General features: G+C 39.9%; 1 protein-coding gene across 2 annotated transcripts in view; it reads left to right on the top strand.

The window, feature by feature from the left end:
* TANGO6 (transport and golgi organization 6 homolog) overlaps window positions 1-16512 on the top strand; it is a 176545-nt gene that overhangs the window by 126935 nt on the left and 33098 nt on the right. For both annotated transcript variants that reach the window (XM_004371450.2, XM_023726793.1), the window contains exons 16-17: window positions 3756-3907; window positions 13698-13811. In XM_004371450.2, the coding sequence (XP_004371507.1) occupies window positions 3756-3907; window positions 13698-13811 (266 nt within the window). The remainder of the gene's footprint in view (window positions 1-3755; window positions 3908-13697; window positions 13812-16512) is intronic.

Genomic DNA, 16512 nt, shown 5'->3' with positions numbered 1-16512 from the left:
TCATCATTTCTTCCTTTCTCTTTAGCTGCTCTATGTTCAAGAGCAAGTTTCAGAGTCTCTTCTGACATCCATTTTGGTCTTTTCTTTCTTTCCTGACTTTTTAATGACCTTTTGCTTTCTTCTTAGATGATGTCTTGATGTCATGCCACAACTTCTTTGGTCTTCAGTCATTAGTGTTCACTGCATCAAATCTGTTCCTGAAATGGTCTGTAAATTCAGGTGGGATATACTCAAGGCCCTACTTTGGCTCTTGTGGACTTGTTTTAATTTTCTGCAGCTTCAGCTTGAACTTGCATATGAGCAATTGACAGTCTGTTCCGCAGTCAGCTCCTGGCTTTGGTGTGACTGATGATACTGAGCTTCTCCATCATCTCTTTCCACAGATTTAGTGGATTTGATTTCTGTGTATTCCATCTGGTGAGGTCCACATGTATAGTCGCTGTTTATGTTGGTGAAAAAAGGTATTTGCAATGAGTAAGTCGTTGGCCTTGCAAAATTCTATCGTGCAATCTTCGGCGTCATTTCTATCACCAGGGCCATATTTTCCACATACCAATCCTTCTTTGTTGCCAACTTTTGCTTTCCAATCCCCAGTAATTATCATTGCATCTTGATTACGTGTTTGACCAATTTCAGACTGCAGAAGCTAGTAAAAATCTTCAGTTTCTTCATCTTTGGCTTTGGTGGTTGGTGCATAAATTTGAATAATTGTCATATTAACTGGTCTTCCTTGTAGGTGTATGGATGTTATCCTGTCACTGACAATGTTGTACTTCAAGATTGATCTTGAAATGTTCTTTTTGACAATGAATCTGACGCCATTTCTCTTCAATTTGTCATTCCCAGCATAGTAGACGATATGATTGTCTGATTCAAAATGACCAATACTATTCCATTTCAGCTCACTAATGCCTGGGATATCGATCTTTATGCATTCGACTTCATTTTTGAAATTTTGAAATTTTCCTAGATTCATACTTCATACATTCCATTTTCTGATTATTGATGAATGTTTGCAGCTGTTTCTTCTCATTTTGAGTTATGCTATGTTAGCAAATGAAGGTCCCAAAAGCTTGATTCCATCCATGTCATTAAGTCGACTCTACTTTGAGGAGGCAGCTCTTCCCCAGTCTTATTTTGAATGCCTTCCAACTTGAGGGACTCATCTTCCGGCACTATGTCAGACAGTTCTCTGCTGCTATTCATAAGATTTCCACGTGCCAATTTTTTGAGAAATAGATCACACCAGGTCCTTCTTCCTAGTCTGTCTTAGTCTGGAAGCTCCGCTGAAACCTGTCCACCATGGGTGACCATGCTGGTATTTGAAATACTGGTGGCATAGCTTCCAGCATCACAGCAACATGCAAGCTACCACAGTATGACAAACTGACAAAACGAGTGGTGGAATATATCATAGGAATTAAAAATGAGACAGATTTAAGTTTGATCCTGGCTCTGTTTACTCTTAGGACAAGTTATTTAATCCATCTCTCTTGGTTTTATCTTAAAATGGGTATAATAATGTCTACCTCACAGAATTTTGTGAGCTAATAAAGTAAAGTGTTTAGCACAGTGCCTGGTACATGGTTAATTATTCAGTAAATGGGTGTCTTTCCTGATGACATGTCCAAAATAAGCATGCTGAAGTCTCACCATCCTTGCTTCTAAGGAGCATTCTGGTTATGTTTCTTCTAAGACTGATTTTTTTGTTCTTCTGGCAGTCCATGGTACATTCAGTATTCCTTGCGAACACCACAATTCAAATGCATCAATTCTTCTTTCTTCCTTTTTCATTGTCAAGTAGAGGCTCAGCGGAAATGAGGGAAACCCTCAGTTGAGGGCTTTTGTAAGTTTGGTTTGTTAATAGTGAAAGAAGCTGTATGTGTGCATTTTTATATACGTAGTGGAATATACTGCTTCTATTAGTTTTTTTTACTTAACAGTGTCTTGAGGAGACCTTTCCATGTCAGTGCATATAAATCTCTAACTGCATACTCCACATGTCTAAAACTGAACCGTGATCTTTTCTTTTGCCCCAAACCTGCTTCACCAGAGATTTGCCTATCTCAGTTGGTAGTAACTTCATCCTTCCAGTCACAAAAGCAAAAATCCTGAGAGTCATTCTTGGAGTCATTAGGAAGTCATGTTTGCTCTGTCTTTAAAATATATGCAGAATCTTTTTCTTACCACCTCTACTGTCCAAGTCACCATCCTTTCTCAACAGATTACTGCAGTAGCATCCTAACTTCTACCTTTGCTCCTACCCTAGACATGCACAGTAATCCTACGGTCTGTTTTTAGCACAGCAACCAGAGTGATGTTTCTGCACTCCTCTGCTCAAAATTCTCCATTTTAATCAGAGAAAAAAGTCCAAGTCCTTATAGTACCTACAAGACCCTACAAGAGCTGCACTACTGCCCCACCCTTGTCATTACCTCTGTAGCTCCATTTCCTACTACTCTCCTCTTGGGCTTCCTTGAATTTCCTCAGACATACCGAGCACACTCCTCTGCAGTGTTTTTGCACTGGCTGTTTCCTCTTCCTGGTATGCTTTCCCCTCAGATATCCACATGGCTGACCTCACCTTCGAATCTTTGCTTAAATGTCACCATCTCAATGAAGCCTACCTGGATCACCTTTTCGTTGCTCCTTATTTCCCTTACCTTACTTTACTTTTTCTTCCCCATAGCATTTATTACCTTTTAACATACTACAAAATTAATTTATTTCTCTCCCATAAGAATGTAAGCTCCATGATCTTTCTGTCTTTTCTTTGCTGGTATATCTTGAGCATCTGAATCAGTGCGTAGCACATAGTGGGCCTCTCCATAAAAATGTATGTCAGTGAAAGAATGAATCATTGTTCTCTCTTTGACAGAGACCCAAAATACCTTGATTGCCTTTCGTTTAATTTGGTCATCTCAGTAGGCAGCTCAGAAGAGCAAATTAAAAATTTGCAGTGTACTAACTGTTTAATGAGAAACTATTTTGTTCTGTAAACCTTCATCTAAAGTGAGAATAGCAGCACAACTGGAAGAACGTAATTGATGTCACTGAATTGTGCATGTAGAAATTTTTGAAATGGTATATCTTTGGCTATGTATATTTTCACTAAAAAAAAAAAAAGGTCGAGAAGGGAGAGGGTTTACGTGGGGTTGTTAACCAATGTCATAAAACAATATGTGTAGTGACTATAATAAGAAGCTAGTTTTTTTTGTAAACCTTCACCTAAAGTACAATAAAAAAAAAAAAAAAGAGAGAGAGAGAAAATAATAAAAATTTGCAGGAAAAGTGCTTGACTAGTGACTGGGGTCTAATCTGGGAGCCACAACTTGATCTTTGTGTGGTCATGGGCTAGTGACAATTCTGTTAAGTTTTTGAAAGTTTATCAAGCTATTATATTTATGATATATGCATTTTCTTGTAGGCATATGTAAAATTTTTAAAGTTTCCCATAATCTGACTCTTTGTAATAACTACTACTAACATCTTGAGGAAATACCTTCTTAAAATATTTTATCTCTTTATGTAGATTTTTAAAGTAAAATTGGGATTCTACTTGCTTTTTCACACAATAATACATCATGGGTATTTTCCCTGACATTAACTATTCTTCCAGAACATGATTTCTAATGGTTATACAAGTACTTTGAAAAGTATAAAACTCTATACCATGTACCATGGTGATATTATTCTTTCCTTAAAAAGTTGAAAATTTGTTTTAACAGGTTTTGATTTCTTCCCTTTTTCTGTAGGAGACATGGTCTCAAAGTACCGAGAACCTCTGATCCACACCTTCCTGAGGGGAACAAGAGATCCAGATAGTGCTCACAGAGCCAGCAGCTTATCCAACCTTGGAGAACTGTGCCAGAGGCTGGACTTTCTGCTGGGCTCCATGGTTCATGAGGTACTATATGTCAGTTGCTTCCTCTAATGCTTGTTTTTACTTGGACCCACATATAGTTTGGGATTGGGAGTCAGGAGACGTGTGTTCTTTTTGCCTGCCTGTGAGACAGAACAAGTAAGGTATATAATCTCTCTCTAGGCCTCATTTTTCTCGTATGTATAATGGAAGTTATATTAATAAGACCTTTTTAGTGGCAAGTAACAGGAAGTCATCTTAGCTACTTTAAGCAATGAATGGGGATTTACTGTATAAAAATTCTGGGGTAACAAACAGAATTGAAAAAACCTTGAGGAAGAGAGGATAGAACTTTAACCTGGGTCTCTGGGCCGGGGTCTCTGGGCCATCTGTGTACCTTATCTCTGTTGACAGAAAAATCTCAGGCAAATACTCTAGTTGGCCCTCTCTAGTCACAGGTGCCCTGTGTTCAGGGGGAATGCAGTTGTTTACCAGAAAAGGACTAATTTCTGTGTTTTATTCATTTGATACTTAGTGCCTGCTACATAGTAGGCACTCAGTAAATAATTGTTGAAAGGATGAATGGGCAACCAAAATAATAGCAGTACAAGGTGTTGGGTCTGGAAGTTCCTCCTGGTTTCAGAGTTTATGATTTAATGAAACGTGCATCTTGCTTTTGCCCTCTATGAGTATCTTGCGTCCTCGTGTGAATCCTTCAGCTTTGTAACTTTTATCTTTGCCCTTGTATTTATTTAGTCATCGATATGTCAATATACATTTTGCGTACCTACCATGTGCTAGGCATTCTGTTATTTAAAGATGCTGATGGGCATTAAAAGACTAGTTAATGTATGGCCAGGAGTCTTTTTATTACCACATGTGCTTGGCTGTCTTAAATATTTTTTTGGAAGAAAATGGCTTATAAATTATAAATAAGTTAAAAAACTAGAGTTTAGATTAACTTTTTAATTTACAACAAGAGACTCAGATTACTCATCTAGAGCACATAACTTCACAATAACGAAAACTTAGAAAATTGTAATAATGGCTTCTTTTACCATATTAGGATCCTGTTGAACATTAAATAATAAGTGTGTAGTAAGAAGGAATTTTCTTCAATGTCTAGTGATTGAGTCTTATAAATAAGAGGAAAAGCACACTCACAGATGTATACATACACTTGTATTCATGTTATTTCCTGATTCCTGAGTTTACATGCTTTACTTTATTGATTACAAAGGCTACTCTTAGGATTCCAACTTAGGATTTTTAGGAAAGTTATATGTTAGTCATTTCCTCTCCTTTAACTAAGAACTCTTCCTTCACAGGTCACCAGGCCTACCCCTAACCCCAACTTTTTGTATCTTTTTTTAATAACTTAGAAACAATAGTTAACATCAAAAATTCACTGACTTAAAACTTAAGTGCTCTGATGTGCATGGACCAGTAAGCACATGATCTTTGGCTGTTTTGACACTTAGCAAATCTCTTGTTCCTTAGTAGTATTAACTTGTAAGAGAGGGCCTTTTTGGGTCTATTTGGTTATATTGTCTAAAGATTTCAGCCTGTTATAACTTTACTGGGTCAGATACTGAAATGGTTCCCACATTTTTTTCTTTTTTCTTGGTCTCTTCACATGACTCAAACCAAGCTGAACCATAAAAACTACCAGCTGAAATAAGCTGATGGACCATGATCTGAACCAAACCCAAATATTACTTTTAATAACTGCTTTATTGAGATATAATTCACATACTATGCAATTCATCCATTTAAAGTGTACAATTCAGTGGCTTTTAGTATATTCACAGAGTTGTGCAAGCATCACATTTATTTTTTTTTTTTTTAACGTAGCCGTGAACTAAATAAACCTTTCCCCCCAGATCTCCAAGTGAATCAGCTCAGGCTCTAAAACTAATGAACCTTAACAATACCTGAACATTGTGATCTTCTCTGAGCCCAAAACACTGAGACCATACTTCGTTTTGAGTCCCTAAACGCTTCCCTTTCTCTCTCTTAAGGAAATTGTAGAATGCTGTTGGCATATGATTTGCTCTTGAAAGTGTTAGAGAAAGTTCTTCATTTGGTTGATTAGAAAGACTGAGCTAGAGCAGGCTTTATTACATTTAAGAGGTGTCAGCTTTCTGGAGACCCACGGCACCTGTTGATAGAGAACCAAATTCCCAGAAGCACTCAGAGATGGGAATAAATGAGGGCTCTATCACCTGAGTTCACTTGAACAGATGACTTAGACTCTGAGGTTCAGTCTTCTGATCTAGAAGATGGGATTAAAATATCTATAATGCAAGATTGTTACAAGGATTTAGAGAGAATGTATATGCTTAACATAATGATCCATTCAGCACTTTTTATTCAGAGCCTCCTATGTGCTAAGCAGTATTCTAGGCACCTAGCACACATGAAGATGGCACAGGACCGGATGTCTCATTCTGTTATACATAAGGTCACTATGAGTTGGAGTTGACTTGGAAACTGACAACAACAACACACATCAGTCCACAAGACATCTTCATGGAGCTTACAGTCTAGTGAGAGGATTCAGATAATAAAAAATATACATAGTAAATAAATAAATTACATACTATGTTAGACAATGATTAGTGCTATGGGAAAAAAAAAAGTAGAGCAGGGTAAAAGTGATCAGGATTGTACTGTTGGGTAGAGGGGAGGTTGTAGTGTTAAATAGGATATTCAAGGTAAGCCTCATTGAGAAGGTGACATTTGAGCAAAGACCAAGAAATTTTATTTTTCTATATTGAGATTTTTCTTTAAGGAGCATTTTGGTCTTGAAGGGAGCTGATGATGACAATGATGAGGATGATGAGTAGCAGGGAAGTGAGAAGACCAATGTCCTGAGTCACACATTTATCAAACACCTACGATGCGTGAGGCCCTTTGCTAGGGGCTTGGAATACAAAAACTTATGTCACCTTGCCTTTTGGTTGTACGTAATCAATGACTGCAGTTACAGTCCATTGTCAGAGGTGCTTGGTGTCAGACTTGGAGTTGGCAAAGATATACTGGAGGAGGATACCCTTGAGTTTAATTTGAAGAATGAGTAGAAATTAGGCGGCCCAAGAAGGCAGAAGTGAGCATTTCATCAGAGGGAGCGGTTTGTGCAAAGACACTGTGGTGTGGGACAGCCTGACATGTTTGAAGATCAATAGGAAGATCTAAAAGGTTGGACTGAAGGGGTAGGGGTGCTTCAGAAATGGAACGTGAATAGGTAGTAGGCTCTTTGCCTACCATGGGTGCTGACATGAAGAGAAGCACCAGTTGTGACCCTGAGCTCTTCCTTGTGTTTCAACTTAAAATCAAGGAGAGGAGCTTGGGGGCACCTGCTCCTGGCAAACCCCTTGTCCAGTGACCCTGCCCCACTTCTAAAGACCTGTATTGTTTCTGTAACATCAATCCCAATAGAGTGCATGATCATTAATAAATTGTGAGCACATGAAGGAAATAATCAATCTTTGTTTACCTTTTTATACCCCCTAGCACCTATCACAATTCTTGGCATATAGTAGGTGCTCAGTGTTTGCTGACAAAATATTGAACAAAGAGGAGGATAAGGCTGGTTGGGAAGACTAATTATAATATGTTTAATATTAGTAATAATAACAAGCACATAATACTCTTCTGAGTGCCTTATGTATGCCAACTGATCCAATCCTTACAGAGGGAACTGAGGCACAGAGAGATTGATTAATTTGTCAAGATCAAACACAGGAAGTGGTAGGGCTGGGATTTGAATGCAAGCAGTTGATTCCAGAATCCTTGCTCTTAACCACTCCCCTATATTGCCTCTCAGTTAATGTTTTCAGTTTATTTACAAGACTGCTTTTGTGTCCTTGAAAAGGAAGAGAATTGCCAAATGAGAAAATCTACCATCAGGAAGGGTCAGGTAGCTTTGTCTTAATAGAGCTTGCTTTTGGCAGTGAAACTTCAGAAGGTAGTAAATTCCCTCTGATTTGAAAAACCACGTGTTTCCATCCCACATAATTTTGGTCTCTTCTTTTAAGATGTTACTTCTTTTGTAGCATCCCACGCTTGCTTTGTCATCAATGCCAAACCAGTTTTAACATGCTTGGACACCTGTCAATCTTAGTATTTCAGCAATTGACTCTTCCTATAGTCAGATGACTCTTGTCCATTCGCATGAAAAACATGGGATACTTGGCATGGCTCTTAAATAATTCTTCATTCATTTGTTTATTCATTCAACAAATATTTATTGAGCGCTTACTCCTGTGCCAGTTATGGGCCTACAACTAAGCTATGTGCTAGGTGGTGGGAATCCAGATGTGAACACAGTCAAGTCCCTGTCCTCATGGAGCTGATATTCTAGAGGAAATGCAGTGCTTTTGTGTGGGCTTTCTCACCATGGTCTTGTAACTCCCACCCAGGTAATTGGGCGGGATTGCAAACGAGGCAGTTGTGGCCCTCCAAGGGGATTGGTCAATTTTGCTTTAAAATAGAGCCAATTCCTGAGCAGGAGAGGATCCTATCACCACCAAGGAAGAAGAGCCAGGAGCAGAGAGCGCATCCTTTGGACCCAGGATCCCTGTGCTGAGAAGCTCCTGGACCCAGGAGACAGAGAGCTGTAACCCTGAAGATGGCGAGAAGTGGTGGCAGAGAAGCGGTGGCAAGAGAGACCAGCAGGAGAGACTGCACAGAAAGCTGAATGCCCCTGGGCACTTATTGGCAGGAGCTAAAAAAAACTTTGTAACACTTGTCTGAGCAAGCAGAGGCCTAGGGCCAGAGAGAGGTGTGCCTGTAACAGCTGAAAGAGGCTGTCCTGATGGAAGAACTGTGTCCTGAGCGTCCCTGAACCTGAATTGTAACCTGTTACTTCCCTAATAAACCCCATAATCCTGAGTATTGTCTGTGAGTTCTGTGTGGCCATTGCAGTGAATTATCAAGCCCAGCAGAGAAGTAGAGAATGCTGTGGGAGGGACCGTTGGTGTCAGAATTGGTAAAGATGTCCGAGAGAGGAGTCATATCTGACCTCCACCTCATAGGAATCAGCCTTGGGCTGTTGATCTTGTTTCTCCTTCTGCCTTGTGAAGCTAGAGGAGGTCAGACACCGCCCCCAAGTCGTTTTTACAGGAAGGTAGGCAATAAACAAGTTAACAGTAAATATATAGTGTGTCAGATGGTGGTAAATGCTAAGGAGGTAAATCAAGTTAAGATAAGGGGCATGAAGGGAGCTGTTATTGTCTGAACTTGGATCTTCTCTGATGAGTGACATTTGAGCAAAGACCTGAAAGAAGCAAGGGGCTGATACAGGCAGATGCCTGAGGAGAGAGAATCCAGGTGGAGGGAGTAAGAAGTACAGAGGCCCTAAGACATGTGCTGGGGAACAGCAAGGCCAGTGTGGTTTGAGTGAAAAGGGTTAGGTGAAGAGTAGTAGGAGGCGTCTGAGATATGGTGGCCAGTCCAAAAGCCAGGACAAAGGAATAAAATGATCTAACTGATGTTTTAAAAGATTAGAGTGCCTTCTTCTGTGACAATTCTTTCAGTATCTCAGGAAAGCTCTTAAAGTATTTTGTAATCTCAAGAACGCTTAGCCTCAGTGTGTACTGGTGGAGGAAGGACTTTAACTTTGGGGAAACTTGCCTTTGGCTGCAAACTGCAGGAATTCTCCTGCATTGCATGTGGCAGGTATCATGCCAGAGGGTACTGATAAAGAACCCAGTCTCTTCCCAGAAGGAGACCTCGGTAGAATGTAAAACACAGAGGAATAAACAGACCATGAACTAGAGTGATATGATAGAGCCAAGCACAAGGTGCTGAGGGAACACAGAGCTGGGGCCACTCAGTTAGACGTGTTACGGCATCAGGAAGGTTACATTGATCAGATGTTAGACAGGCAGAGACAGAGGAGAAGCGTAATCTGTTTTGATATATAATTGAACCAACTGTGGCCACTTTCTGTGCTGTGATGGTGCCTTCTGATAGAGAAGGAATTGACATGCAAATTCAAACCTTCCACAATCTTTGTACTGAGAATTCAGGTTTTTCTGTAGATGTCAAGATTTAACATGTCTGTAAAGCATTATTATTTTTCCCAATTTCTCCTTGTTCCTGTCAAGGGCTGTGTTGCTTGAAACTAAGTCTTGATAGGCTCTTTCATCTTTCTTGCTCTTTATGAGAAGTAAACATGATTTAAGTGAACCACAGTGAGAGGCCTTTCCTAGGAACAGCAAGTAAGATGTGTCCCAGGTGACAAGTCCATGGAGCAATTTCCTTTTAATGTGGTGCCCAGAATTCCTCATGCCTGAACTCTGAGGTCTGATGGAAAGCTACTGCTTCTGATCCCACTGAATGATCTGAATTTATCACCAGTTTTGCCAGGATCGGTGCTGTTTCCTAAGTGACATGGCTAGTGAAATTTGAGGATACAGAGACCCCTCGGATGAACACTCAGGTGGGTGTCCTGGGAAACACCAAGGAAGCTAAAGTAGCCATCATGATTTTCTTCTGTGGCAGGTTAAGTGAGCAAGCTGAGGACATATGAATTAGAGGTCAGACTGTCTTTGCTGTTAGGGTTTCTTAGTTTATGAAATAAAGGAACAGACTGTCTAGTTTCAGACAAGATAGCAGACTGAATTTTAACAAAGGAAACTTTAGGAAAAGGAATGAAGATGCAGTTGAAAGGTAGAAGCCATACTTCCTTAATACATAGCTCAACTCTGGTACTTTCTCTTCTGGAATTTTCCAAAGTGGTTTTTTTTGGTAATCTTGCAGTTTGTATTATCTTTATTTATATAGTTCTGATTATGCTTGGTCTGTGCCAGCTGTTTGGGACTGATGTTTTTCCATATTTCTGTTGGCTCCTGTCAAGTGTTAAATTGCTTAAGTTGAGCTTTTAATGTATCTAAAGCAATCATCATCTTTCTCTCTGTATGTCTTTCAGAAGCAGATATGATTTATGTAATTGAGCCAGCAAAGAGAAAGCCGTCCATAATATGGCTTATTAGAATAGGTGCATTGACCTTCAGTGCAGGTGTCATGAAGATCACACAGAATGTGTTTCTGCCCTCTGGGAGAACTTAGAAACAGAGAATAGAAATACTACACCAGTTCATAAATTAGTAAAAAGACCTTACATCATCTATCTGTTGGTCAAGGCTTTTAGGGGTGGAGAGCAACACTGAGTATTTGCTTGGGGTTGAAGGTGAGATAGACTAGCCATGAGAATGACTTGTTCAAATTGGATAGATGGAAGAGAATGATCACATAGCCTTCCTGTTTCTAGTGTTTGATGAGGGGTCTCTGCCCCATTGGCCTGCAGGATAACAACCTTACAAGTTGGTTATGGGAACTTGACCTGAACAGAAGAGGTTTCTTTCACTTTTGCTGTTCTTATAACTGGATGGGAGACTCTGGGTGACACAAATGGTTAAGCTCAGCTACTAACTGAAAGGTTGGTGGTTCAAATTCACCCAGAGGCAGCTAGGAAGAAAGGCCTGGTGATCTACTTCCGAAAGGTCATAGCCATTGAAAACTATGGAGCACAGTTCTACACTGAAACACATGGGGTTGCTATGAGTAGGAAATTGACTCAATGGCAGCTGGAGTTTTGTTGTTGTTTTAATCTGGATGATATCTACAAGGCCATATTAAAATTCTGATCCACATTTCATAGGATTTGGTGCCAATGACAGAGGTGTTGAGTAAGGTTTATGAACACACTTCTTTTTTCAAGTCTCTTCTTGTTGGTTCTGGATGGATGATTGCAGATGGGCTTGGTAAGTCTGGTGCATAAATCACTAACAGCCTTGTGGCCAGCAGGATGCCATTCCAGCTGATCTCAACTAGGGTTGCAATAACCAGCTCCTTTCTCAGCCATGCGTTCAGGGTGGCAGAGAGATTCAAGAACTCATCTTGAAAGGAAAGCCCTTTTCCAGCTAGGATGCTTCTGCCTATCCTGACTGTGGAATTAGTGCCTAACAGTCAGAGCTGGCCTTACACTGAAAGCTGAGGCAGAAGCCTGGCCCATTAAGCATAATGAAGCAGAACATGGGTGGCAAAGACAGACACTGACAGGGTTCTGGCCATATCTTGGTCTGCCAGATATGGAAACATGGGCCCATAACTAAATCTAGGGGGAAGCAGGCAAAAGGCTAGGGAGCATCAGCACATTCCATGACCCTGGGCTGGCTTTCATATTTTAGTTATTGGACTGAACAAGCTGAACTTAATGTATGTCAGAAAGGACTGAGACCTAGCTGTAACTTGTTTCTCTGATTTCAGCTCTTATCTTGTAAATACTAAACCTGCAAGTAGATGTAGCTATTACATTGTTGCCTGTTTGAAGGTCACCCAAGGAATTCCTTCTAGGACTGAATTGCTTCTACCATTGATGCCAGAGGTATGGAAACCTCTGCTGGCCTTGGGGTCAGGGTGTCCTGGGTCAAATGCAGAAGAAGCTTATTGGATCTTTTTGAAAAATAGCCCATAAAGAGTTCAGTTTATCTGGGATTTCTCTTCACTTGCAAGCTGCAAGTTTGTCTAATAGATGTACAACTTAATTAAATGCCACTGCATCACAGATGCGATTATATTTAAGAACAAACTTCTTTTTCTAATCTCTTTGCCATCATTGATTAATTAGGCACTTTGAACTATGCCCAACTGTTTGAAAGCTGTGAAAAATACAACCTGCATAGTTAAAACTTCTGCACAAGGCTTATTTCCTCATTTGTGCCCTTATCCTTTTTTAAACCATTCTTTAAACATAGTATGTATTTATCCACGTTTCCAAACACACAGTCTGGCTATTTTCTTATCATGGTTAGAAATCCCTCCACTGTTGGCCAAGAAATACACTTACCCAGTTTTAAAATGAAATAGCAAAAGTATGTGAGCGACCAATCAAATAATTTAGGCTTACCTTCAGATTGTTGCTGCTACTGGTCACACTTTGAAAATTAGTGTTTTTTCTTTTAACTCTTGCACTAATGCCTCGGAAAGGTTTGTTGTTGTTGTTGTTTTTAATGTTGTCTCTTTATTGAGGTTTTAGAATAGTTTTATACCTACCAGGAGTCGGGGAGGGGGTTGGTTTGGGGTGTAGAGACTGTCTCATTTTATGAGATATGATTATTATATATCTGGCACCATGTTTTTCAGGTTATTTCCAGTCTGTCTTTTCTGTTATAGAGCCATCTTTTCAGGTAAATTAGCACTGAGAGGCCTACTTCACAAATGAAGAAGCCCAGGCAAGGAGTCTTGGAAATTGGTCCTTGGTGACTCACACAGATTGTACACTAGATTTGTGGGGCCGGAACATCTGGACATGCTGAAGATCAGTTTAAATATTTCTATATCCCTGGTCTGGAACTTTCATCAATGACACATTCATATTCATGCCAGCCCTTGAATTCTGAAGGCTGCATAGCTAAATCTCCATGGTCCTCAGTCCCTAGATACAGCCATGTTTTGAACTATCTTTTCTTCCTTCAATTTGATGTCCCCAAAGGGGGACAAGTAACAGTTCTTCCCACTTTTGAAGACATGTTCCCATTTGACCTTACCTTTTTAAAAATAGATATTATTTATACATATTACTTCCCACTCCCTAATCTGCTCCCTGAATTCCAAACCAGATTTTATCCTTTTCCAGAAAAGCCAGACTGAATCAAGATCTCTACACCTAGGTTTTTCCCTCTTTATTGAGAATGAGGAAGCTCTCCACCCCTCTCTATGCCAGATTGCTCTTGATGAATGTGAAGAAAGCAGAGCACAGTCAAAAGGCTATTATTGGTAATTGTACAGTCCTGATTTTTATTGTCTTCTTCCCTCATCCTTCTAGATAACAGCTTGCCTGATTGCTGTGGCTAAAACAGATCGTGAAGTTCAAGTGCGCAGAGCTGCCATCCACGTGATTGTGCTGCTGCTTCGGGGACTCAGCCAGAAAGCTACTGAGGTAAGTTGGTCTCTTGCCATTTGCAGCTTCTCTTCCTCTTTGTCCTTTGTCTGTTTACTAGACTTCCTTTCACTAGTGCAGGCTTCAAACCTTTCCCTAGATGGACTTATGCAGATGAATCAGTCAGCGGGGATTATGTAGCAGGAAAATTGTCTTCTTGGCATCTCCAGTAAGAGTCTCCATTTCCTCTGTAACATATTAGGCAAACTACACGCTAGCTACTGCTGAAAGACCAGAACACAAAACCAGCTTATGGATGTAGGCTCTGAATCCTGCAATTCTCTCTACAGGGGCAGGAGAGCTAGCTGAAACACACTAACCATGCCTCTGTAGTCTGAACTTTAGTAATGTGTATTCCTGTTTCATTTAATTGTTCATGTTGGATTACTAAAGGGCCTCATTCTAAATATTTCATTTCATGGGATTTTAGTTGTTTCATTTCAGTTCATGGGATTTTAATTGTTGCATAAATTAAACTTTCTTCTTCCTCTAAGTGGAAGAGGCTAGATTTCTCCCCAGGGTATGGCCAATACGGGAAGAAAGTATATATGTCCATATGTGTGCTAAGAATGAGTGACCCCTAAATTAATTTTCTTCTTGATTTTAATGGAAACTTGTTCCCAGTTGACTTTATGGAGACAGTTTGCATTAATAATGTACTTACTAGACTTCACAATGCTAGGCTGTGGCTAGCACATCAGCGTTTAACTATCAGTGAAACCATTATAAGAGTGATTGCTTTGTCAGACAAACAGGCTTTATTCATGCTAGAATTTTGCCATATCAAGTTCCTGACACCATTTTTGTACAAGCTTAGACTCATTAATTATCCCCTTCCTCCCCTACACATCCACATTTTTTCTGAAATATCTACTTGCTATTGTTTCTGGCCAGCAGTTAGACCACTGAGATTACAAATGGCCCCTTTTCTGAAGTTTATTTTCAGCTGCACTACCCTCCTTTCTCATCTGTCTTGTATAAGTTTAGGTTTTGGATTAAATATGTTTATCTGGTAGAAAAGTGTTCAGCTGCAAGTTATGAAAACTCCAACTACAGTGGCTTATGCAAGTAAGGGTTTGTTTTTCTCACATCACAAGAAATCTGTAGGTAGGTGGTGGCTGGTGTTGATTTAGCAGCTCAGTGTTATCCAGGCCAATATTTCTATAATCCTTATGGCCTTTGTCTCCTAGCTACAAGCTAGCTGCTGTAGCTCTGGCCATTATGACTGATTTAAACTAGTAAGAAGGAGGATGGAAGAAGGGCAGTCTTATTGTTCCCTTTTTTGAGGAAAGAAAATAGTTTCCCAGAACTGTCCAGCTGACTTCCGTTTTATTTCATTGGCCAGAACAGTCTTACATAACTTCTAGCTGCAAGTCAAGCTGGGAATGTATTTCACTGACAACACTGACAAAACACTGACAGAATTGAATTTTAGTTAACCAGGAAGATGGCAGAGAATAGATATTATGTAAACAACTAACAGTGTCTGATGCAAAGAGGAAGGGGAAGGATGATCACCAAACTCCTGTAGCAATAGTGTTGCTTCATAACTGGAAACACTCACCTGGAGGGGTTAGAGTTTCAGGTTTTTATCCAGGACCTTCATGGGGGTGGAGCACATAGATCATAACTTGGTAATTCATATAATCAAATAAATTGCTATAGTGGACACACAGTTCTTGCTGAGAATCTGATATACAAGAGGGAGTAAGAAAGAGTCAGTGTTTTTCATCCATTGTCAAAACTCTACGAAACTCTCAAGAAACACACCATGGTTATGTAAGGTATTAACAGTAGGGGAAACTGGGTAAGAGGCATGTGGGCACTGTCTGTACTGTCTTTGCAACTCTGTAAATGTAAACTTATTTAAAAATAAAAAGTTCATTTAAAAATATGAGTTATGACACTATTTTAAAAATCTACAAAACTCTTGAGTGCACACATACTTAGTGAGAGTGTGCCTGTATGTATGTGTGTGTGAAGCACAGCAAAATGTCTAGTTAGCGAAGTGAGAGAAGAAATAGAAACTCTTATCCAGATTTCTCACTTCCATGAGTAGCCAACAAAAGCAACACCCACCGCTGGTCTCACCAGTTCTAAAATAATTTGTGGCCATGGAAGATTTTTGTCACTTTCAAAAAGCCACGTGAATGAAAACTCTCTCACCTATTCTCCAAACCATCTCCAGTCTACACTGATTGAAACTTATAAAATGGTGCTTACTCAGTGAATAAAGAAAAGGAAATGGGATGGGATGAATGATGATTCCTCTTTTGGTGCATCCTTGAGACCAGGTGTGTTAAATCTTGTAATCGTAGGTGTGATTATCATCAGGGGCACTTTAATGAGAAGCGGAGATAACCACAAAGCTTTCAATCTGGGGTTTCTCTTTAGTGCTCTGTTTTGCCCCCAGGAGCAGCTGAAATGAAAATGCCACTGTGTTGATGGAGTTTTTTTTCTTTTTTCTTTCTAATCACTGTCTCTCAAGCCAGAGAGTGCCAAGAGACAACATCAGGTTTCAGTGAAATCTCTGTTGCTTGTAGATGTGCCGACCGACCGAGAACCTCTGGTTATGGCAGCTTGAAAAGGAGGTAGAGAGTCCAGTAAGAGGGAGAGGTTCAGAAGATTGGGGCCAGAAAAGAAAGCCATTACCACACCCAACTCAGGAGGTAGTTTTTGCTCGCCCAGAAGAGCTTTGTGC

This window comes from Trichechus manatus, unplaced genomic scaffold (genome assembly GCF_000243295.1).
Source record: "Trichechus manatus latirostris isolate Lorelei unplaced genomic scaffold, TriManLat1.0 scaffold00014, whole genome shotgun sequence".
Classification (NCBI taxonomy): domain Eukaryota; kingdom Metazoa; phylum Chordata; class Mammalia; order Sirenia; family Trichechidae; genus Trichechus; species Trichechus manatus.
The sequence above is the reverse complement of the archived record's forward strand: the minus strand, read 5'-3'. Positions and strand labels throughout refer to the sequence as shown.